The sequence below is a fragment of the Laccaria bicolor genome, genomic scaffold (genome assembly GCF_000143565.1).
Source record: "Laccaria bicolor S238N-H82 LACBIscaffold_17 genomic scaffold, whole genome shotgun sequence".
Taxonomy (NCBI): domain Eukaryota; kingdom Fungi; phylum Basidiomycota; class Agaricomycetes; order Agaricales; family Hydnangiaceae; genus Laccaria; species Laccaria bicolor.
Window position 1 is genome coordinate 124,018 of NW_001889888.1, and position 22,613 is coordinate 146,630.

The 22,613-nt window shown below is 47.5% G+C and overlaps 7 protein-coding genes across 7 annotated transcripts; 3 read left to right on the forward strand and 4 right to left on the reverse strand.

The window, feature by feature from the left end:
• Nucleotides 1–6,654: 6,654 nt before the first annotated feature.
• LACBIDRAFT_299595 (uncharacterized protein) lies at nucleotides 6,655–9,594 on the forward strand (the record flags this gene model as incomplete). Its single annotated transcript, XM_001882437.1, has 12 exons — nucleotides 6,655–7,242; nucleotides 7,301–7,325; nucleotides 7,381–7,495; nucleotides 7,555–7,614; nucleotides 7,676–8,048; nucleotides 8,120–8,193; nucleotides 8,246–8,329; nucleotides 8,430–8,561; nucleotides 8,638–8,745; nucleotides 8,803–8,950; nucleotides 9,002–9,316; nucleotides 9,379–9,594. 12 exons carry the CDS (start codon nucleotides 6,655–6,657, stop codon nucleotides 9,592–9,594), a joined length of 2,238 nt encoding a protein of 745 aa, XP_001882472.1.
• A 2,460-nt stretch (nucleotides 9,595–12,054) lies between these two features.
• Nucleotides 12,055–12,873, forward strand: LACBIDRAFT_250946 (uncharacterized protein; the record flags this gene model as incomplete). The annotated part of the gene is made up of 3 exons (XM_001882438.1): nucleotides 12,055–12,108; nucleotides 12,171–12,540; nucleotides 12,599–12,873. Coding segments are annotated over 3 exons (699 nt in total), but the record flags the coding sequence as incomplete, so codon positions are not given.
• A 358-nt stretch (nucleotides 12,874–13,231) lies between these two features.
• Nucleotides 13,232–14,037, reverse strand: LACBIDRAFT_294590 (uncharacterized protein; the record flags this gene model as incomplete). The annotated part of the gene is made up of 3 exons (XM_001882561.1): nucleotides 13,232–13,412; nucleotides 13,471–13,683; nucleotides 13,858–14,037. The coding sequence occupies 3 exons, from the start codon at nucleotides 14,035–14,037 to the stop codon at nucleotides 13,332–13,334; spliced, it is 474 nt and encodes a 157-aa protein (XP_001882596.1). The 3' UTR covers nucleotides 13,232–13,331.
• An 860-nt stretch (nucleotides 14,038–14,897) lies between these two features.
• Nucleotides 14,898–16,175, reverse strand: LACBIDRAFT_328473 (uncharacterized protein; the record flags this gene model as incomplete). Its single annotated transcript, XM_001882562.1, has 6 exons — nucleotides 14,898–14,951; nucleotides 15,070–15,151; nucleotides 15,406–15,449; nucleotides 15,507–15,578; nucleotides 15,824–15,836; nucleotides 15,967–16,175. The coding sequence occupies 6 exons, from the start codon at nucleotides 16,173–16,175 to the stop codon at nucleotides 14,898–14,900; spliced, it is 474 nt and encodes a 157-aa protein (XP_001882597.1).
• Nucleotides 16,176–17,438: 1,263 nt separating this feature from the next.
• LACBIDRAFT_294591 (uncharacterized protein) lies at nucleotides 17,439–18,533 on the forward strand (the record flags this gene model as incomplete). Its single annotated transcript, XM_001882439.1, has 6 exons — nucleotides 17,439–17,527; nucleotides 17,579–17,724; nucleotides 17,804–17,898; nucleotides 17,948–18,308; nucleotides 18,418–18,452; nucleotides 18,522–18,533. The coding sequence occupies 6 exons, from the start codon at nucleotides 17,439–17,441 to the stop codon at nucleotides 18,531–18,533; spliced, it is 738 nt and encodes a 245-aa protein (XP_001882474.1).
• Nucleotides 18,534–18,824: 291 nt separating this feature from the next.
• Nucleotides 18,825–20,557, reverse strand: LACBIDRAFT_299599 (uncharacterized protein; the record flags this gene model as incomplete). Its single annotated transcript, XM_001882563.1, has 10 exons — nucleotides 18,825–18,981; nucleotides 19,040–19,109; nucleotides 19,160–19,285; nucleotides 19,342–19,400; nucleotides 19,464–19,614; nucleotides 19,677–19,737; nucleotides 19,801–19,935; nucleotides 19,985–20,073; nucleotides 20,129–20,410; nucleotides 20,467–20,557. The coding sequence occupies 10 exons, from the start codon at nucleotides 20,555–20,557 to the stop codon at nucleotides 18,825–18,827; spliced, it is 1,221 nt and encodes a 406-aa protein (XP_001882598.1).
• A 256-nt stretch (nucleotides 20,558–20,813) lies between these two features.
• Nucleotides 20,814–22,425, reverse strand: LACBIDRAFT_299600 (uncharacterized protein; the record flags this gene model as incomplete). The annotated part of the gene is made up of 3 exons (XM_001882564.1): nucleotides 20,814–21,032; nucleotides 21,089–22,190; nucleotides 22,244–22,425. The coding sequence occupies 3 exons, from the start codon at nucleotides 22,423–22,425 to the stop codon at nucleotides 20,814–20,816; spliced, it is 1,503 nt and encodes a 500-aa protein (XP_001882599.1).
• Nucleotides 22,426–22,613: the final 188 nt, after the last annotated feature.

Genomic DNA, 22,613 nt, shown 5'->3' on the forward strand with positions numbered 1-22,613 from the left:
CCTTTTGTGGCAGCAAATCACATCATGCCCTCTCCTGGACTTGTTGTGTCAAACCTCTCTGAAAATTTCCTCACTGTTGTGTCCCCCCCCTCTCTCTCTTACACCGACTTTTCGCATTCCATCATTCCTCGTTTTCCCCTTGCACTTTCCACCACTCAACACTCCTCCATCTTTGAGTGTATTCCACATCCTTACAATGTCAAGGCCTTCCACTTTCTTCTTCAAAAACACAGTCTCTCTTTGGCCTATCCCCTCCTTACAGAAAAATTGAGGCATGGCTTCCCTCTCGGACACATGCCTGCCTTGACAGAGACAGTTATTCTGCCTAATAACCCTTCTACTCACTCTTATATGTGTGACATACAGGACTACCTCCAAAAGGGACTTCTTGCTGGCAGGATGTCAGGCCCCTTCTCTCGTAAGGAGGTGGAACTCATTCTCCATGGCCCCTTCTTTTCTTCTCCACTTGTGGTCAACGTCCAACCCCCAGCAACCTGGCATGCCCAACAAAATCCGGATTTGCAGGCACCTTTCCAAGGGTTCAAAATTACACCCTTCCATCAATTCCCACATTCAAAAGGAGGATTTTCCAACGTGTTTTGACCTTGCGACAAAGGTTGCCAAAATTGTGAGTCTTCCTTTCTCAATTTCTTTCCCCACATTTTCTCTGCTTCTTGTTGTGCACCCTTTTGTGTTTTGTGTGTAGGGTGTTTTCTTCTTTGCTGTGCATGTAGTATTTGGAAGTCCAGTCTTGTGACTGGAAAAAGACCATAACCAGACCGGACCAAGACTGCAAAAGACTGGACCTGTGGTTCGGTCTTTTATTTTTGAGATGTAAAGACTGCAAAGAAACCGGTTAACATGAACCGGTCTTAACCGGTTTGGACTGGTCTTTTGTGGCCCCTTAAATACCCTTTAAAACGCACCCAAGAATGTACGATTTGGTCAAAAAACGAGAGAGATATGAATTAAAATGTAAATTACTTTTGGGAATAATAGATGTACCAGACTTATTTTATAGAAGCACCAACTACTAACGGAATTTAACGTCCTTGGGCTCGTTTTGAAGCTAATAGAAATGTTAATAAATTTACCAATTTATAATTTTAAAATATTGACCTAAAGACTGGTCATAAACCGGTTAAAACTGATGCAGACCAAAACCAGTCTATAGACTGCAAAAAACCACGGTCTGCAGTCGTTTTGCAGTTCAGTCTGGTTTTTTGATATCTGGGGAAAAGGCAGACTGGTTACGGTTATGGTTAATGCCCCTGGGCATCAAAAAACCAGACCAAACCAGACTTTCAAACACTATGTGCATGCAGCTTGAGATATTTGCATCTTAATGTGTTATCTCGGACACTTGTTCTTGTATCTCTTGCGCTGCTGGCTCTTTGTGGTTGAACACATGCTGTGTTCGTCACATTCTTCTGGGACTTCTTGCCCCTCCTCTTGCCCCTCCTGGCCCTTTCTACCCATTGTTGCTGTTCCATCTATCTTTTACTGCTGTCTTGTTTCCATGGCTATACCCCATGGCATCCTTTTGCTATGGTTCTTCTCCTTCTCTTCATACTTGCTCCTTTATCTTACAGTTGCTCTCCTCCTCTTTTTGGGTCCCTCATCCCACTTACTTCATGCTCACCCATGCTACCACAGATTGCTCTGGCTCCTCCTGGGACCCAGGCATGTACCTTGGACATTGCTAAATTCCACTGTACCTGTCCTGTTTTGCCCTCTCACAAGCCATGGCTTGTAGTGTTTTAAAGTCCAGTTAAGTCCAGTTTTTTACCTCAAAACGATGCAACTGGCAACTGCAACTGGTCTAGACCAATCCAGATATCAAGGGATCGCAACCGGTCTGCTTTAGACCAGTCCTAATTGGTCCACAATGCGAAAAAGACCAGTCCAGACCAGTTGTGGACCAGTCTTTTGTTGTAAAATTTATTACACCACAGAAACTAAATATTACCTCACATACATAGCATACATAGATAAATATTTTAATTCTCCATAGACTGATTAAAAATTTAAGCAATTCCGTGAAGATTTGACTGAGATATGGAAAAAAACGGAAAGGATATACATTCAAATTGCGTATAAAAATGTTTTTGGCCATATCTCAACCAATTCTTGACTGTTTTTGATGATTGAGGGACCGAAAATTAAGTAAAAATGTGTGCGAGTAAGGTCCAATACATGATGGGATGAAAGACCAGTTGCAACTGGTCTTTTTCAGTTTTTAATATTTACAAAAACATGGCAACTGGCAACTGGACTGACCACAAATGTGGGCAACTGCAACTGGAAAAAGACCGGACTGTGGTTCAGTCCAGTTCAGTCCTATGTATATTTTCAGTCCTGTAGACTGGACCTGTGAACACTAATGGCTTGTTGTCCAGGGCCTCTCTGGTCAATTCCTGATTGATCATGCACACCCCTTTGGTGCCACTTGTGCCAGCAGCAATGCTGGCATGATTGCCAACACCATTGTCAATATCTGGCAGGCGGAGGGGGGTTTTTCCAGTCCCAAAGTACAAAGATGACCTCAAAGTCTTCCATATCCCTTCCCCAACAGGTGTGTTCCATGACGATGATTTTTCCTATGATTATGACTGTGCAGAAATGCTATGGTGTATTCACCCTTTGGGCGTCCTTTGGCATGATGAAAAGGGTGATGATCATTTCCTTTTCATTACAACCTTTATCGGCTTCTGCTGGGACATCCCTAGCAAACTTGTGAGTCTACCTGGGGAGAAGCGGTTGAAGTTTCATGAACACGTCCAGCATTTTTTGTGTGACTTCAAGGGCCGAGCTTGCCACCTCCTCGACGTCGAAAAAATTCATGGCTCCCTCTGCCACATTGCCTTCGTTTACATGGACAGACTTCCTGTCTCCCCTCCCTTTCAAACTTTGCATCTTCCTTTCACAATAACAAGGTTATCACAAGGCATCCTCCTCACTCCATGATGACTGACCTTGGCTGGTGGCTCAAGAAGCTTGAGATAAGTGGTGTATCTCGTGCTTTACATCCTCGGGGTCCTCTTCAAGACCTGGGCCTATATGTTGATGCCTCAACTTCCTGGGGCATCAGCATTGTTATTGGCAGCAGTTGGGCCTCTTTCCAATTATCTCCTATCTGGAAGGTACCTGGGAGAGATATTTGCTGGCTCGAAACAATCGCTATTGAACTTCTCGTTTATTTTTTGGAACAGATGGGCTTACCACATTGTCGTTTGCTCATCCACTCTGACAACCAAGGTACCATCGGTGCGTTGGAGAAAGGGCATAGCCCTAACTCCCACATTAACCTTTCCATCCACCATACTTATCTTGTCCTTTCCGATCTCTCTATCTCTCCAGATATCATCTACATTGAATCTGTGGCTAACCCAGCTGACCCCATCTTGTGCAGAGAATCTGGGGAGGCTGGAAGGCAAATTTTCCCTACTTTCACGCTCCCAGAAGAGCTCTCTGACATCTTCCTCCATGTTTAGTCTCAATCAGAAACTCACCTCATTGACTGCTGTTGCCGAGAGGTCCATGGGTGAGAAACACTTTGACAGGTCTATCTCACCGCGCCCCACATGTCCTTGAAACTCCTTCCACCCCTTCCAACCTCCTCCTCCTTCCTTGCCTTCCTCTGACTGTTCCGCTCCCAACATATCTTCCATGCCTGATCTCAATCCCCATCTGCAACCAATTAAACCCCAAAAAACTGCACTGTGTGTCATACATGCTCATAAACCTCACGTGGGCCGCTCTATTGCTAACAGCACCCTATGTCCACATGTCCCTGCAACTGACTGAATTTTTTCTTGGCGCATGCCTTTTGGCTCGTGTCACCAACATGATCTTACACAGTGGCTTCCCCCTCCCCTTGTCGACTCTGCGATGATGGGGATCCATGAAGCCTTGGCCCCAAACACTAAATCTACCTACGCTGCTGGCCTGCTATGCTTCACCTAGTGATGAGCAGAGGTAACCCTGGGGTCAACTCAGGCTGACCCTGACCCTTACCCTCCAAAACCCTTGACCCTTGGCTGGGGTCAAGGGTTTTGGAGGGTAAGGGTAAGGGTATCTCAGGGGTTGGAGGGTAAGAAACCCCAGCAGGGTTTGAACAAGGGTTTGGAGCAAATCACTGCTCAAGCTTTATAGATAGTAAATAAATAGCAAGATGCCTGTGAAATACACATCATTCAAGTATATTTATGACAGTACACATGGTTTTTAGTAATTATTGATGAAATATGAGGAATTCAGTGTATCTGAACAGTACTAAGTGTTGCAAAGGTAGTGAGGCCTCTTTGGATGATATTTTATCTGATTCAATGTGATTTAAAATCATTTTATCTGGAGTACTTACCTTGATATTAGAGAAATGAAACCCCTAAAAAAACCCCTGAAAAACCCCTGACCCTTCAGAAGGGTCAAGGGTTTGTTGAGGGTCACAAAATCCTTACCCTGACCCTTACCCTCCTGACCCTTACCCCTGACCCTTGGAGGGTTGACAAACCCTTGCACATCACTAGCTTCACCCAATTTTGTGACAAGTGGGACATTTGTGAGGAGGCTCACATGCCTGCTGACTATGCCTTGTTATGTGCTTTCATTGGTGAATACAAGGGTCTCCATTCTGGCAACACCATCTGTTCGTGGATGTCTGGTCTACGCAGTTGGCATGTCATGAACCATGCGCCCTGGTATGGTGATGATAGTTGGGTGCACTTGGCCTGCACTTCTGCTAATAAGGAAGGCATGAAGCATAAACTCACTCTCCATGCCCCGGTTTCTATTGAGCACCTCTCCTGCTGCACCGTGCTCTTGATTTATCCAATTCCTTCCATGCTGCTGTCTGGGCTATTGCCCTGGTTACCTTTTTTCGCTGTGGCTGTCTTGGAGAAACTACCCTCACTACCGCTTTGCTCTTGATCCGAAATTTCATGTACTGTGTTCTACAAAGTATGTTCCTGTTCTTCTGCCCACTGCACCTCTTAATCTTTTTACCTTTCCTTAGAATTGTTTTTCATTCATTGCATGGTGGTGCTTGCTCTGCAAGTTTTGATATCCCATGGACAAAGTCTACAAGAGAGCTCGGGGCCACTGTTATCCTTACTGCACACTGTGATGGCGATCCCTTGTGCCCTGTTACTGTGTTCAAGAATCATCTTGATGTCAACTCCTCCATTCCCGTCTCCTCAACTCTCTTTGCTTACACCTCATCATCAGGTGAACCCAAAAACCTTCTCAAGCATGAATTTCTCACCTTTGTTACTAAAATTTGGTCCTCCGCCATGCTCACCCACGTTTTGGGCCACAGTTTTCGTATTGGTGGCACTGTCAAGCTATTGCTTGCCAGGGTTCCCCCAAAAATTGTTGCTGCCACTGGTGGTTGGACATCCTTGGTGTTCCTTCTCTACTGGTGCCATATGGATGAAATCCTACCCATGTCCACCTCAAAAGCTTATAACCAAGCAGATCTTGATCGTCTCACCTCTATCTTTGAAAAATTCTGTATTGCTCACAACATCCCTGCCTCTTTACTTGAAAGCTCTACTCTCTGACCCATGTAACATTAGCACAACATTTACTTTACCTTTCCCACCTCTCCATACTATTATCTAACCTTACCACATTGTTCCCTGTACTCCACCCACTTCTCAGAATTATTATTTAACCTAACTGCACTCTGAGTGACGCTCAATTGGGTAGCCAGTTTGGCTCATTCTTGCCTCACCAACCTGCCGGTGTGAGCTTACACTCGGATTGGTACAGCCAGTTGGTTTGGCAATCATTTACCACAACTGTGTTTTCCGGATGCTCAGATCTTGTTTGCACCCTTTGATCATGAGGAAGATCTTTGCACAACAAAGTTATTTATGTGCACAAATTTCTTGGACTTCTTTTCTCAGTGGAACTACGTGACAGTTATCTTATTCCATGATGAGTAAGCCTGAGGTACGATGGCAAACTCATCTTAGGATAAGATAATGTCTGCATCAGAACCAGACATCTCACATACGCGTACATACTAATACATGTCTACATTACTGGGAGTGTTTCCCCCACCTTTTGGATCTGGTTCTGACACTAAGAAATCACTTGTCGGTCATCTTCCCAAAAAATTTTGAACCCACCCACCATCCCTTTAGCATCCTGCAGCCGGTTGGTTTGGCAATCATTTACCACAACTGTGTTTTCCGGATGCTCAGATCTTGTTTGCACCCTTTGATCCCAAGCAAGATCTTTGCACAACCAAGTTATTTGTGTGCATGAATTTCTTGGACTTCTTTTCTGGAACTATGTGACAGTTTACAGCCTTTCTCTTTCCTCCCTTGCATTTGCCTCAAAATGAACATGTAAAAATGATGATCTCACATTGCTGCAGGGTGACTTTGGACTACTTTTTTGAAATGTGTTTTCTAAATGTCATTTTTCGATTAAATTCCTGGTCCCACGCCCGAATTTTAAAAAACCAGTCCAAAGACTCCCTGCGGAATTGATATTTGATTCGATTTGGCCATAAATCTGACCCAAAGAAGAGGCCATGCGCTAAAAAAAGGTGATTTCCATGAAAATCAAAGAAATTGGCAGTAACACAACAAGTACAAACAACCTACACGGGGCGATGCGCCTCTCCACTCCTTCGCCACCAGCATGAGTTTGTCCTCATCGCCCTTTTCGTCCGCCGTCGCCCTCGTCCCCGTCTCAGATCCAGAGTGGCAACCCATTCTGCACGCATCTAACCAAGTCGTGCTGTACAACCCCACATCGCACGCACTGACTATAAGCCACTCCACCAACGTTACAACGGGCTTTCCCAGTACATCCACAGCTCCAGTCAAAGCTTCGCGAGACTGTTGTCCGTATTGTAAACGGGTGTTACCCTCCGCGTTTGACTATGACCCGTTCGATGATTCGGGGGACAGGATTCATTCGCATGATGAGGATGAAGAGGAAGAGGGCATCGAATCGCTGAGCTCAGATCCAGCATATACCTCTCGCGTGTCGGACTACTTCCAGCTCTTAGAAATTGCCAACGAATCCTCCTCAAGGCCGTCCAGTCCACCCGGGCCTACCCTATTAGGTGCAAGCGCGAGTAGTAGCACCAACAACGCGAGGCAGCAGCAATCGGGGACGTCAGCGTTCCCAGCGGAAAAGATGGCGGAGGGGTACTTCAAGACGTTCTTCCAAGAAGAGTATCGTTTGGGAATGGGTGCTAATGGCTCGGTGTACCTATGTCAGGTCGGTTGGATTCGTATTGTGTCGGCTGTGAGGTGGCTGATTCATCTGTGGTGCATAGCATATGCTGGATGGGAACCCACTGGGTAAGGTCGTGTCTTTATTTGGGGTTTCAATGGTTTTGATCTTATATTATAATAGGCCACTTTGCGGTGAAGAAGATCGCAGTTGGCGAATCTCACTCATACCTCCTCAAAATTCTACGCGAGGTTCGGCTTTTGGAGCGGCTACATCACCCCAACATCGTTACATACCAGTTCGTAGGCCCTTTTCTCCTCCCTTCTACTTTTCACTGAAAATAACACGCCACACCAGCCACGCATGGTTAGAAACAGCCCAATTCTCCTCCTTCGGTCCAAAAGTACCCACACTGCAGTACGTCTCCTTTCTTCCATTCGCCTCCTCTCAACTCACTCACATTATCTCCCCCAAATAGCGTGCTAATGCAATGGGCAGAAGGCGGCAGCCTCGACGACTTCATCGACATTCGACTAGGGCGTAAACCCTCCCACATCCACTTCCACGCCCCAGGTTCCACCGACGCAGACTACGAACTAGGCACACCGGCCCCTCCACCCCTACGGAGAAGCGGGACTCCAGCGCATACGCTCTCTGCTTCCGATCTCCATTCGAGGTCTGCTAGGATAAGAGCCTTCCGGGCTTTTCAGCGCGCTGGCGGCGCGGAGGGCGAGAGGCAAAGGGAGAGGGAGACAAGGAAGAGGAACGGAGAGTGGACGGCTGTTCATTTGCTTAGTGCTGATGAGGTCAAAGGGCTTTTTAAGGATGTTGTGGCGGGGTTGGGGTTCTTGGTGAGTTCTTCCTCTGCTGTTTGTGAGGAGGAGAAGAACACGAAACTAATATTTGCTTTTATCTCATGAAGCACGACAAGTCGATATTACACCTTGATTTGAAGCCAGGGAACGTGTTGCTTACTTGGGATGAAGGGAAATTGATGTATTTCTTTTCTGAACTACGACGTGATAAATACTGATGAATACACGATTAGACCCCGCGCCATGCTCTCGGACTTTGGAACTTCTCGCGATATGATCAACTCTACAAGGCTACAGCGTTCCGGGAATACTGGGACGTGAGTCCTTACTTTTATCTTTATCCTGTCCTGTTTCATTTTGTCCCGTCCACTGTTGTCATCTTCCTGTTCTATTTAATTATGCTGACATGTAACTCAGGCTGGAATATACATCCCCGGAATCTCTGCCCTCCCCACACACGGGGCTCTTGCAGCAGATTGACTCAAAGTCGGATATGTGGAGTTTGGGTATGATTTTGCATAAGCTGCTTTTTTTCAAGCTGCCTTATCGGTGGGTGGTTTTTTCCTCTTCGATTGGCTGGGCTGTTTTATGGGGTATTGGTATTGATGAGACTTAAATGAAACAGGTATGCAGCGGAAGGAGACGCAAATGGAGAGGCCGTCACGGGTGGCTCGAGGGCTGGTGAGGGGGAGAAGATGGATAAACTTGAGAGGGAGGTGTTGGAGTACCCTGGGTGGGTTTACCTTCTCTTCTACCCCCTTTCCGCCACACCTTATAAAACTAATACTAGATTCAAAACCGCCCCAGGGCTAGTGGCAGCCTTTGAAGCTCGGCGATTACCACGCTCATTCCTCGTGCTTCTTGAGAGTTTGTTGAATAAAATCCCGGCGGCTAGACCATCCTGCGAAAGGGTAGCTGGTGCTATTCGGGAGGGCAAAGTGGGTTTCCCAGCTTCTTTCATCTTTTCCCGTAGGCTGACACTAATGCAGCTTGACCCCCTCCGAGAAATCCCCCAGCATCACAACGGGGCACCATCCTCTCTCGTCCGCGTACGCTCACGCTCGCGATCAGGGTCAGCAGACAAAGTGGTCAATGTCGATGAAGCGGCGTCAGCAGCAACGGAAAGAGCGCGATTATTGGGTTTACCCTCCCCCACTGAGGTGTTAGGACCGGAAGAAGGGGTATGGGGAGGGTGGTGGCGCAAGGCGCGGGTTGTTGCGAGGCGGAATTTGGGAATAACGCGGAGGGGGAGGAGGGGAAAGGTGTATTTGAGGGTTGTGAGGAGTGTTGTGCTTGTTGCTAAGGTTTGTCTTGTATTTTCCTCTTTGTGAATCATATCACTTACGCGCTACTGGTATGATGCTAGGTGCTAAGTATACCTCACATATGTTCCTCGTACCCCGTTGGAGAAATGAGGCCGAGGATGGGAGTCGTTGCGCTGCTACTGGGGGCAGCTGTGGCGGATACGGTGGTGGAGTACGAGCCTTGGCATCGAGGGGTTGCGATTTCTTTGGGGCTGGCTTTGGCGCATGTGTGTGTCGTTGTCCTGGGGAAGGGGGCGAGGTGGTGTTGTACGGTTTGAGTGTTTTTTATAGTTGGCTGCGTTTTATGGATTAGGTTTGGTGTACTAATATCATTTATGTTGCTCTAGTGTTTTGATTGGAATTATTATGGGGCAGTTCGACTACAGGCGCGTTTGACAGATTTTGGGTAGGAATCTAACGCGATGTTAAGGTTTGACTTGGGTTTGACAATACGACTTGAGATAAAGGGAAAATAATGTATGTGTTTGATAAAATTATCGGTGTCTCTGGCTTCTACTATCTGAAACATTCAACTTTTTACAAGTCAAGCATGGCGCCGGAGCTACCACTACCCGACCTGCAGTCAGTGCTATCCAAGATAAAAAACTCGGAAAGCCTAGTTGTGTCCATAATCACTCACCAGTTCCCAGCCCGCGACCTCTACAAACTGTGCCCTCCAGATGTTTCTGAAGAGGCCATTTTATACAAGACACCCAGCTCCGTTCTTATCCCCCTCGAGGTCTACTTCGCGATCTTGTGTGAGTACCTCGGCAGCTTTTCGCAGTACATTGTCAAGGGCGCCCTCGCATACTTCAAACACCTCCAATATCTTAGCGACGAATATGAATGGTCAAGGGTTTTGGAGTACCATTGTGCGTATTTTGACCGACAGGTGGCTGAAATGCGGAGCGATTCTCTCCGATATCACACCGCCGTTTGGCTGACGCCGGATTATCAACTTATGGGCCAGCTCGACCCCATCCAGACGATAACGTGAGGATTTCATATCTTCCCATCCTACTTACAATGACAAATTCACGCCCCCCCCCCCCTTCTCTTTTTGAAACAGAGTGATGCTAAGGGCGACATATGATCCATTTGCTGACGGCGGGATAAAATACTACTGTTACGCTAAACACACCATCTTCAAATCCCTCTCATGGCTCCACCTTCCGTACCCTTTCGATCTCCCCTTTGAATGGAAGGTATCTCGCACATTCTGACAATCTAATTTGAATCTAATTCAAGTTCAAATATCCTCTCACCACAGATTCTTGACGTTGATTGCCTGCGTGGAGGGACCACCAGCAGCGGGACCGAGCTCCCAATAAGCGAGGTCTTCCGAGTCCATCTTCTCTCACCACAGGTTCTCGATGGCGATTGCCTGCATGGAGGGACCACCAACAACGGGACGGAGCTCCCAATAGGCGAGGTCATCCGTTTCCTCACACACGAGCCAGGCGGAAAATACCCTTTTCTCACTCTCATAAGTCAGTCGTCTCATTCAGTACCTGCTACCCGGGCCACCTCCGATCTCGTCAATATTTAACAGCCTAACCAATATTACGTTCTAGGCTTCGAAGATTTCTATAGTTCCAGGGATATGTGGTATGTAAGAAAAAGAGAGAAAGCCTGTGCTCGGAACCGGGAGGAGATGAACAGACAAGCTGAAGCTGAAGTTCAGCGGAAGGCTGAGCGCAATGCCTCTTATAGAGGCCTTCTGCAACGAGCACTGAGTATCTTCAGGCTCAATCGAAATCCTTGGTCCAATGCAAAGTCCACCGCCGAGTCCTCCGAGCGTGACTCTATGGACAAGGATTTAAAGACGGTTTCCTGTGCGTAAGCTGTCTATTATCACGTTGCCATACAGTACACAAGCTGTTCTGTCAAGAAATGCATGGGCCCTTCGTGCCCCAATTATTAGTAGAGGTAGATGTAGAGGTATACTTCAGAGCAGTCCCAATGCGGTTCCCGATCCTCGTAGCGTCTAGATACAACTATACATGGCACACCACTTACTGTTGCCATCCTGCAGCCGACTGACGAGAAAACGCAACCCCCTCCTATAAATTGCATAATCAGTACCTCCCTCCCCAACTTCACCACCACCTAATACATTACATCCGTAATAAGTCGGGTCGAGAGGAAAAGACCCATAAAAGAACGACCCATGATTTTTGTATGGCGAGTCGATGAAGAGCAAATTCTGCCAAGCATTGCGCAATCCAGAGTCAAAAGCCTGATTCGGCAATAGTAGCCCCGAGAAGTCGCCGGATGTAATCGGAGCACCACCAAAAGTCGCCAAGACATCTGACAGAAAAAACTTTCTTCAAACCTACAAAAGGCTTGTTTGACTCTGGCGCCTCACAGGACTTTTCTCCCCGCGTAACAGGCCTCTCTGCGCCGGTATCTCCCTCGTCAAATGGCGGACCAGAAAAATAATCTGGGTGTCCCAGGACAAGAGCAACACAACTTATCGTCACAAACGTCGACGGTTGACGCGGAATCCGCCAATCCGTGGAATGGAGTAAACGTTGCTGCGAAGGACGATGTTGAGCGTGCGGGGCCCAATGGCAATACTGCGGTTTCTTGGTGGAGATATTTGAACGAGGATGTAGACACGGCGCAGACGACAGGCCCGTTGGCTTTATACTGTTTTATGACTGGCTACATGTGCGTCTTCACTTCTAACTTCCATCCAATACCCTTCCTCACATTGCATCTAAAGAGATGTCATCTCCTTCTCCGCAATTTTCGTTTGGTGCGGTTTCCAAACGGGTAACTTTGCCCAGGTATCTCCTTATCGCCTCCTCCGCTTATCGCAAGACCCACACGCTTCCCCCCTCCCTCCTAGCTTGCTATCGCCCTAGCGCGTCTCTTCTACGGACCTTCGGGGTCCCGAGACACTTCGTTCCACAGAGCCGATCAACAAGCACTAACTTCGCTAATCTCCTTCAACGCCGGCGCGTTCGTAGGCCGCATTGGCGACCGTGTGGGTGCCCACAAGCGTATATGGCTCATCGTCGGCACCTTCATCCAGGCTGTGCTCACCATGGCTGCTGCCATTGCTTTTTGGAAGAGCGGCCAACCGAGTATATCGAACGCTAGAGACGATCCGGCGTGGACGAACGTGGCGACGTTTGTTGGCCTCGCATTCATGAGTGCTAGTCTCGGTGTTCAGGGTATTGTGGGGAAAAGACTGAATACCCAATTCGGAACTACCAGTATGTATTGATTTTTCTTCTTCCTATCTCTTCATCTAATGCTAACAATCGTTACAAGTCGTACTCACAACCGTCTGGGTGGAGCTCATGTCAGACCCACGCCTCTTCCGCCTCCGACAACGCGTGTTAACGCGAGATCACCGACTTATCGCTGCAGTCTCTCTATTCATCGGTGCCTTCGTCGGTCGCTGCATACTACAGAAAATCGGTACCGCCGGAACGCTGGGAGTCGGTGTTGGCTTCAGGATTCTCAGCTGCTTCACCTGGCTTTTCGTACCCACTAAGCGTGGCCAGGAGCGTAATACGCCCCCACCCACCACCACCGCTGAATGATACGCGTTCTCACCGAGCTCACCAACTTCTCGCTGAGTGTGACACGGCCCATTAATCATGTGGTTTTTGAGTCTAACGCGTCCTCATGATCCGATCATTACGTCTACCATACCCTCCCCCCTGGCCGTGGAAATTGGCCTTTGCTTCCCGCTCTTCTGCTTCTTGCTTTCCTCTGGTTCGTCCCATACATCCATTCACGACCTTTCTTTTTGTTGCTGTGGTTGATAGATGTTTGTCTCACTATTCTGACATTTTAGACTGACAAATGCATTTTGTATCTATATACCGAAACTCATGAATCATAATTTTTTTAGACGTTTGATGGCACTCGAGGGCCTTGAGAAAAGTGCACTTGAAGATAAGCCAAAAAAGTCTGTTCAACTGCCATATACAAACATGAAAATAAAATGAACGTGATACGTCTTCAGGAAATAACCCCCGTCGACTCTGCTAGAAAATCAAGAGAAGGCCGCAAGGGCTTCGTCCCCGAGCGCTTTGTACTCCTCCTGTAGCTTGATGGCCCTGCCGAGCAACTCAGGCTATTGCGAAATAATTACTCAACCGAATTTCACCAAGTGCAACCACAAATATCCGTACCGAAATATGATTAACAAGGGTTCCTAGGAGTTTGGGATACAGACCACTGATAAACTCAGTTAGGATTGGCTTGACAAGGGGGGTGACTCCAAGCTGATCAAAGGTGAATTTCCCGTCGATAAATCCGTTGACGGCGTTCCTGGCAATGGTATAATAGCTGGCCAGTGTCGATATCACCAACTCTTGAGATTCTTCGTCATCCACCTGGATGTTCTGCAAAATAAATCTACAGTCAGTTTCAAGGCCACTGATGATAAGATATCTCATTACGTCAAAGATGCTTATGCCTTGTGCGACAATGGCATTGAAAGATGCGCCGTCACTTTCTAGCTGCTAAAAAAAAAAAACAGGTGAAGCTTGAGGCGGAGGGGCATCTTATGTGCTCACAAAAAATTTGGAAATGGTTCCACCTGCGCCAGAAAATGGGATCAGATCCGCGGTAATGGTGTCGATGCCTGATCCCAGCGCCACGAGGTACTGCTGTAGCGCATCGAGCTCTTTCGCCGTGTATGAGAACGCGACATTGACTAGGCTGGCAGTGAGAAAGAAGATAGTAGTGAACCTCATTGTTGGAAGGCTGACTTGAGCGGATGAGAGGCCAAGGGAGGTGGGTGATGGGGAAAAAAACTGCGCGTGCGCACTCTTATCTATAAGTTGGAGGTGGGTTCTGGTGGACTAATATCCATCCGAATGAGACGCCTACGTTTGAACTGGTTAAAATTTTGAATGGAGCTTCGTTGAGCGATGCGATGCGCCGATGCGGATAAAACTAGGAAGTCGTTGATGATTGAATCGAACGGGAATAGGCTGCGTCGGCGAAATGACGTGCAGTGATGGCAACTTCTATCATACCGATCGCTTTTATATGCCATTGCAGTAGGTTGGTAGCCTACAGGTGCCAGTCACTATTTGTTGAGCCAAGGACGAAACAGGTGAAGTAACAAAAAAATCATTCTATCGAAGAACTCCCCGGATGACGAGTCGGAAGAATCGGCCAAAAAAAATATGGGAGTGTGGAAGCGTAAAGACTGGGTGTGTACGCCCTTATTTTACCTTTGTTGTCGCAAAACTATGACCGCAATGCGCATGACCAGCCAGGGGTTAGAAGCGAATCAGGAGTCGACAATACAGCTTCGCCTCTTGCGTTATTGCCGAACAGTTGACACTCGTATTTGCCTAACAGTGCTAATTTATTTAGACAGCCTCACAAAAATAGCCCTCAATTTTATTAGAAGATAGAACCCACCTCCTATCTGTTAGATCCGAAACTTCCAAGCTACAGCAGAGTACAGAATCCTTCTAAAATCCCTCACTCAAAACGACACCTTATGCGATTTACACAGTGGGAATACTTGTAGAAATGTGATAGGGGCAAGCGATTAATAAAATCAGTCTATACGCCTGAAATCGTCGCAGAAAAATGTCGGTCAACCATAGAGATCACCCTTCAAAGCGCATTTAATATTAAACTCCCGGTTAGACTTTTTTATGAATAAAGTGATCAGTTTATTATGCGCAAGTCTGTCCAACTTCAAACTGTAACGCCGCGCACACCTGAGTTTTGCGACAGAATATTAATTCCAAAACTTGTAGACTTACATTCAATAGAATCATGGGGACTTGATTTAAATACATACGTCCATCCCTAGCTGCCCTGGGCTTGGTTCTTTTGTACACTGACCTGAAAAAATGTAATTGTAGGTTGCAAGATGATATAGAATGAGAGAAGCGAACCCTGGGCAGTGGTGGTCGGAAAAGCACTCATGGTTGCCAAAATGAAGCTGAGGTATAGGGTGACTCTCATGAGAGGAAGCATCGCGAGGGGGATGGCATCTACAACAACCGTCCGCTCTTTTATTGTAGACTCGGGCTTCGACGCGTGGTCTTGCATCAACATCGTTTTTCATAGCTCCCGGAGAACGTCAGTTGACTTACGGCATATCATGATCGAAAACACATTTTATTGAAACGCCCTCATACTATAATAGCTATATACCTGAGATCGGCGTCTCAAATTTCAGATATACAGGACTTACAGGAAAGTTAGATACATTCATCCGGGTTACAACTTTCACCAACGTCCCTTGTGTATTGGTCACGGCGGTCGACTAAAAATTTATAGTCGTGAGTTCGAAGCCGAAACAGAATGAGAGGATCAGACGTTGGGAATTGGCAGTCTGGAGGATGCTCGCGGTCGTCATAATGAAGATGAAATATGTAGCGACTCTCATTAGGGGAAGCAATGGGTGGGCATTTTCTCGACGACCGCACACCCTTTTATCTTAGACTCTGGCTTCGACACCTGGCGACAATGTGGCGTTCACATGAACCTGTTCTAGCTTTATTTTTTCACTTTTTTCAAAGTACTGATAAAGAGTGGTAAGTCGCTCGATTTATTTTGCGCTCAAGGATATATTCTATATCTCAGGACACTTTCATACTACTACGCCCACACCTGAGTACCGCGTCTCGAAATTTCCAGGAATACCAACTTACGGGGAAATGAATTCAAATGCATTCGGCCTCCGTTGTACACACCCCCCGCGGACCCCCAAAATATTGGTCAGGGCTACCAGCTGGAAAACTATGATCATAAATTCGAAGAGGAAATTTCGCGAGAGAATCTGACTTTCAGAATTGGCAGTTGGAAGCGCAGTGCTCGAGGTTGCGATAATAACGGCGAGGCACACTATGAGAGCAATCATTGAGACGGTGGGCCTTCTACCAGAATGACAGGTGCTTTTATCTTATTTTCCAGCTCCAACGCGTGGTCCAAGTCACAGCGCTTCGACGTCTTTAACATGCCTTCTTTAAAACGCAGATGGAGGCAATCTAATTAAGAGAGTATGGCCAACTCGGCGCATGCTCCTGAGTCCCATTAAGGTAAACTTCTCCTCATACTGCCTCCAAGTTATCGCCGGGATCAGCCCCGTTACTCGTGAATTTTATAATATTTATAATAAAATTTATTGTTTGATAGGCAGGCCAAGAATATATGCTACATATCTACCGCTCTAATGAAGCAGCTCCGTACCTTTGTGGGGAGGTGACACAAATTTACTTCAATTTTACTCTTCTCGTTCTTCCTTATAACTGGCAAAACTATTCTTCACACATCCTGAGAAATCAGGAAAGTTGATTTACTACATTAGAACAGAGGTACAATTTCGTAAGGCTTGATACACGTACATGCTTGAGTTCTTAGTCTCAAATTCATAAAACAACAAGACTTACATGGGCATGGTTGGCAACTGGCAACTAAATACAGATGTCAGGATTATCATGGACTCCGGGACAAGCATTAGGAGTTGCTGCAATGTTGTAGTCGTAAGCTTACAAACATATAGAAAAAAGGATCTGACTTTGGGAATCAGGATTGGGTAGAGGAATCCTCAGAGCGCTTCCGCCCGCCAGCGTCAAGATGAGGCACACGACAACTTTCAAGAGAGCAAGCATCTGGGGACTAGCAGATATCGTCAACGACCGCACGCTCTCTTATCTAGTCTGGCTTCGACGCGTGGTGGTACTTATCAAACACGCGTTAGGGAATCTTCTCTGCCTTGTCTCTGCCATCGTCGGTTTCCGGAATTTAGTAACGAAGTAGCGCCTCGTCGACGCACACCAAGTGCATGTTAAGTGTGAGTCCAGCTTTATAAAAAGCATAGTCTTGCCGCTATCAAGCAAATCCGTGTTAGAGATTACTTTATGTAAACTGGGAAAGTGTCTCCTGACTTCAGTGGAAGTTCATAAATAAAGCAAAACAAATATATCCAAATAACGCTGCTTCGACAAATCAAAGTTTGCAGAAAGTTGCCACCAATCCGCTACGGTCCAAGTTACCAAGAACAGTCAGATCGGGTCATACGCATGCAATGCGCTCAGCTTGGAGACTCAATGAACTCCCCCTTTCCTCCATTATGATCCCAGGCAAAGTTGGAATCAAACTCACGAAGATGTGCTAGGTGATCATGGCTACACCATACGTTGCGTTGCCCTCCGAGCCAGCCTCCCAACGACGTGAAAACGAGCGAGCGTACTATGTGGGGAGTAGCTGTTGGTAAACCCGCTCCAAATAGCTGAATTAACGTTGACGCATCTCAATATATAGGGGAAAGATATCTGTTTATATGGGCCTGCATAGGCTGCATCTGCTCGTCAACGCTTTCTCTTCTGGTGTATCTCTCCAATTCGTCCCAGGCGCCTCGAGTGCTGGCCCCGTTACGACGCCCGAACCCCTACCCAAATCTCAACAGTGTTTTCCGGAATACCACACACGACCCCTTCCCGCCCATCGTCTCACTCTCCCAGCTTCTCCTGCAGGTTTATACTTCAGATCCACAAAGGGAGCTCCACGAAGAGACACGAGAACATGATACAACGTTAGGGGTTGTCTACCCAGACGATAGGCACTTCATTATCTCTCCCAACGTGTGTCCTCCATTTCTTTTCCTTCAAGCCCTCTTACAAACGACCACAGATTACGACTATTGTTCAATTTCGTACCCTAGATTATGGAATGGAGCGCTGCACATTACACGCCTCTCTCCCTGACAAGACGGATGCGCTTGATCCAGCAGCCACCATCGTCCACCCCAGCACACTCGATATCTGGAGGTTGAACATAGACTATGAAATAACCCGACATAGGCCGGAGAGCTGGAAATTTGCACCACTGCGAAAGTCTCTCTTTGGCACTTTTGAATTTCCGCAGGGTGAAGACTGGGCTTCTGACGATTTTCATTGCCGATCGCTCTCTTACACTACGCTTGAATTCACATGCTCTACAAAGACGCCGGATTGCCATGTCGACTTTTGGCAAGATAGAGCGTCTGCTAATGGTTAGTTAATTTCGAGATTTACGCTCGTCAAGCATTGACGAGGAGTTGTAGGGATATACATCCGCCAACATGATTCAATTCGAGGGGCTTTGTTGTGATAAAGACACAGCACATAATACGCTCTGGAAATACGCCAAATCTCAGGTTTCCCCTCACGGACGCGACGATTCGGGATTCAGAGCCTTGAAATAGCTTCTTCACATAACTTTGTAGGTTGCTGGTTGAATCAGAGTCTCAATGCTGCCTTGTGCATGGCTGATCCGGAAATAAGAAGTCAATGCAATGCGATACGTTGTGCCGGAGCTTCTAAGAGGGGCGCGTCGTTAGAACACCACGATTCCCAATAAAGCAAGGAAGCTTTCCGGGCGAAAACCAAGCTCTGTGGACGTGGAGTGAAGCTCGCCTTCTAGATCACTTGCCGTGCTGTCCTCGGCTTAGCCCTCATGAAAGGGAGGTTGATGGCTTCACTAGTCAACTGAAGAGTTTTGGTATATCCGGCGTCCACTAATCACCACGCTACTTACGCCCATAGGTATCATTCAACGTAACTCTCGCCCTCGTCTCCCCACCCTGTAGCCTAATCCACGTATCAACACCCTTCTTCGGATCAGGGGACCTGAACACAATGTTTCGTACACCATATCCCCACTCAGGTTCACCATAACCTCCATATCTACACCGTTCTTGCGTAAACGAGGGGATAGGAGAGTAAGATGGGGAGAGAAACGAACCCAGAGTGCTTGTTGAAGCAGAAAACGACGTCCTTCGCGGGTTCGCGAGCACACCACTCGTTCCCGTGGTCTGCAAGCAAGCTTTCGAACCAGATCGTAGAAGTTCATGGTAGAACGTACCGTGACCTGAGATGATGGCGTGCAGGTTCTTTACGTTCCCTGTGAGTGCATCCCAAAATGGGCCGTCTTTTCCAAGGGTGGATGGGTCATTTGAGGCTTGTACAGAACCACCGCCCAGTGTGTCCGCTGGAGGTTCTGTCAGCTGCTGCGAGTAACGAAAGGGGGAGGAGGGACACCCGTACCGTTCAACCCGGGGTTCTTTGTGCTATCTAAGTTTGTTTGAAGTGCTTGTACAGCATGGCTGGCGCAGACAGAGAGAGCTCAGTACTGCAAAAGAAGGGAGGGGATAGGGGGAGCGGCATACGGAGGAATGTGCACGAAAGCCAAAGCTCCGCGGGTATCAGCTGGTCCCCAGGCCAATTCCATGGCTTTGGACTCGCTCTTGATCCAATCTGCGACGGAGGAGTCAACCCAGTCAGGGAGGGCAGTCGAATTGGGCTTTGTCGAAACTCCACCTGTGAACGCGGTCAATCAATGATTTTACTGTTGAAAACAGAATCTGGTGGGGATTCCATACCGCGCGAGTCGAAGAACCAGAGAATCAGAATAGGAGCGCGATCCCAGAAGTGTCTGTAAATCTGAATGAACGTTAACCAAGTTTATGCTTGCTTGTAAAGAATCTCTTTCAAGTGACCACATACGGGGACCCAGTAATTTCCCGGTCCTTCAGTACCTCCAACCCCAGCAGGTGCCGTGCGGGTATAGCTCAGCGGAGCGATCCTCTGCTCTCGTTCAATTTCTTCCAAGTGGGTGATGTTCACCTGATTGTCGTGATTCTGGGCGTCCATGAGTCTGGATATCAACGTGTAAAATGGTTCAGCTCACTCCATGGGTAGAAGAGAACGGAATCCTTGCTTGATTGAGAGGCGCAACGATTTGGTCAATGAGCAAGGTCGAGTTCTGTTTGTATGTGTCTGGTCCGGGTCATAAGATGGTCAGCCTGAGTCTTCAACTGAAGACGCGACTCACTCTCTCCCGTAACCAGATCTCCGTTCAAAACACTAGTAGTGAAGGAGGTTGAGCTTATCCAAGATGACAATGGACAGATAGTAGCAACATACACATAATCCGGTTTCTCACTCGCCAACACCGTCTTCATCAAGATGGTACTGTTCTTGTCTTGCTCCGGACCCCAAACGCCCTCCGGATTCTCGCCAAAATGAAGATCCGAAAAGACAGTCAACTTGAATGTCCCATCCCACTTAAAGGTGAGGCGCGGTTTGTGCGGGTACGGATTGAGTCTATGTCGTTCTGTTTCTCAGTGTCAGAAGAGAGAGTGCCTGAAGAGATATGGAAATTGTACTCACCAGTAAGTTGGAAGATAACGGGTGATGCCACCGCCGATTGGAGGTTGGTGAGGGCACTGAGTAGGCCGGCCAGGTAAAGGGAGCTCCTCATCGCTAGGAGGTGTATCCTACTCAACCTCGCGATAATAATCGAGGAAGATAGAGAGCAGTGAAGAGCTCGAGGGAGAGAACTGTCATGCCGTTTTTGTATGGTGATTAACTTGGACAAGTTGGTCGTGACAACGGAGGCGCACGTGTGTACTGATCCACGACAAATCCACAATCTCGGTATCATAGATTCATACACATGCAATAAATAACATGGATGCTCAATGCGACGTGACAAAACTCTCCAGAAATATTAATCATCACACCACCTTACAATAGACCTGATCCCACTTTGCCAGGTAATCCCTCCGCGAAAGCCCATCAAACGTCTTCACACCAGGCAACGACATCGCCAACGCCGTTTCGCACTGCGCCAGAATCCCCGCACAGTACCCCACATTCCCAATCTTCAAATGCTTGAGCTTCCAATCCGTGTAAACGTGGTTCGGCATCTCCGAGCAGAACTCCTGGATCGGGATCTATCGTAGGGAAATCAGCAAGAGCTATATGATGGAATGGATGGACAAGAACGAACGTGACGATGAGAATAGGAGCGCGTCATGCTGAACGTATGATCGTGCCCAACAAATGTCCCAAAAGACAGATTGAGCCGCTCGAGATCAGGGAGCTTGACCGATAACACATCGAGGAACGACGGACTCAGATGGGTGAGCCATAAATCCAGCAACAAAAGCCGTGAACTACTACGCTCAAACACATCAATGATGTCATAAGCTTCGAGGTGAGTTGCTTGATGATGATTGAGGACGAGGGTCGTCAAAGAGTCCCTGAATTGATGCAGATATGGTACTACGCATTGGACGAGGCGCGTGTTGTGGCCTAGAATATTCAGCTCCAGTGACTTGAGGTTCGGCAGAGATACTTTGAACATCGGATGCGCGAATAGGGCACATGGAGCTGGTGGTTGAGTCGTCAGTCCGAACAGGTGACCAAACCGGATCCGAAGAGTAAGGAGGTTGCCTGATTGCGCCTTGAGCAAGTGATGCAGACCAGCTGAATCTGTTTGTTGAAGGCTTATCAACGGAAAATAAACATCAATCTTGGTCAGACGTGGGAGATACTCGAGTTCCCCGAACATCGGAGATATGTTGTAGTTGAATGCCATGGGGGTGGAGATGGTAAGGGATTCGATGGTCAAGCTGTGTCGATTGACGAAGGGAACCAGAACGCTGCGCACGAGCTTCGTGGCATCCGTCGTGAGATACGCGGTGAAAATGTGGATCGATAGATCCTCAAGGCTTGGAAGCCTTAAAGACGGAGGTAGACACTCCTTGCATGCCTCAAGAGGAATCTTGAGCGACAATGTACGCAAGACAGATCCATATGCTAACCAACCATTCGTGATGAACGGAATGGCGAGCTTAAAATCATTGTAGTCGTCCACGGGGTAATTCTGACACTCGAGGTTCAGAGTCACCAGGTTCGTCAAGTTGGTGATGCTCCGCAACAATTGCACTGATGCCTTGGCGGTAGCAGCGGACTGCTTCTCCTCCTTCGAGAGCTTGCGTAACAAACTCTGGCTCAAGCTCTTCTTCTGTCCATGAAAAGCGAGTGGCTTCCCAAAGAGATGGGGACGAAGGTGGAGGGTACGGACGCGTCTTGCAATGTCCGGAGAGCTGCGAGTACGTGAGTTACATGCAACGGACATAAAATAAAATAAACTGCGCACCCCAAGCCAACCAAACATTGACGTGTCATCTCATCACCCAGGTGGTAGATACGCGTTTCTCGATAACGCTCGTTCATCACAATGTCGAATAATATACGGTCCACGCCGTACAGGCGAAGAAGCTCATTGCGCGGAATGAACTGGACTATACATAGCCATACGTCATAGGGGATGTCCCTCATCGGTTGGTGACTGAGTTCTTGGTAGGGAAGGCTCAGAGAGAAGCCGAATGTGTGTAATTCCATTACGTTAAGGGGTCAGTTATAAGGCTGTCGTCAAAGTTGCCCTGTCCCGTGTGGCTGGGTATACACCAGAAGGGCGGTGCAGCGGAAACCGTAGTGAAAGCTGTCCAACGACGGCTGTGAGTCAT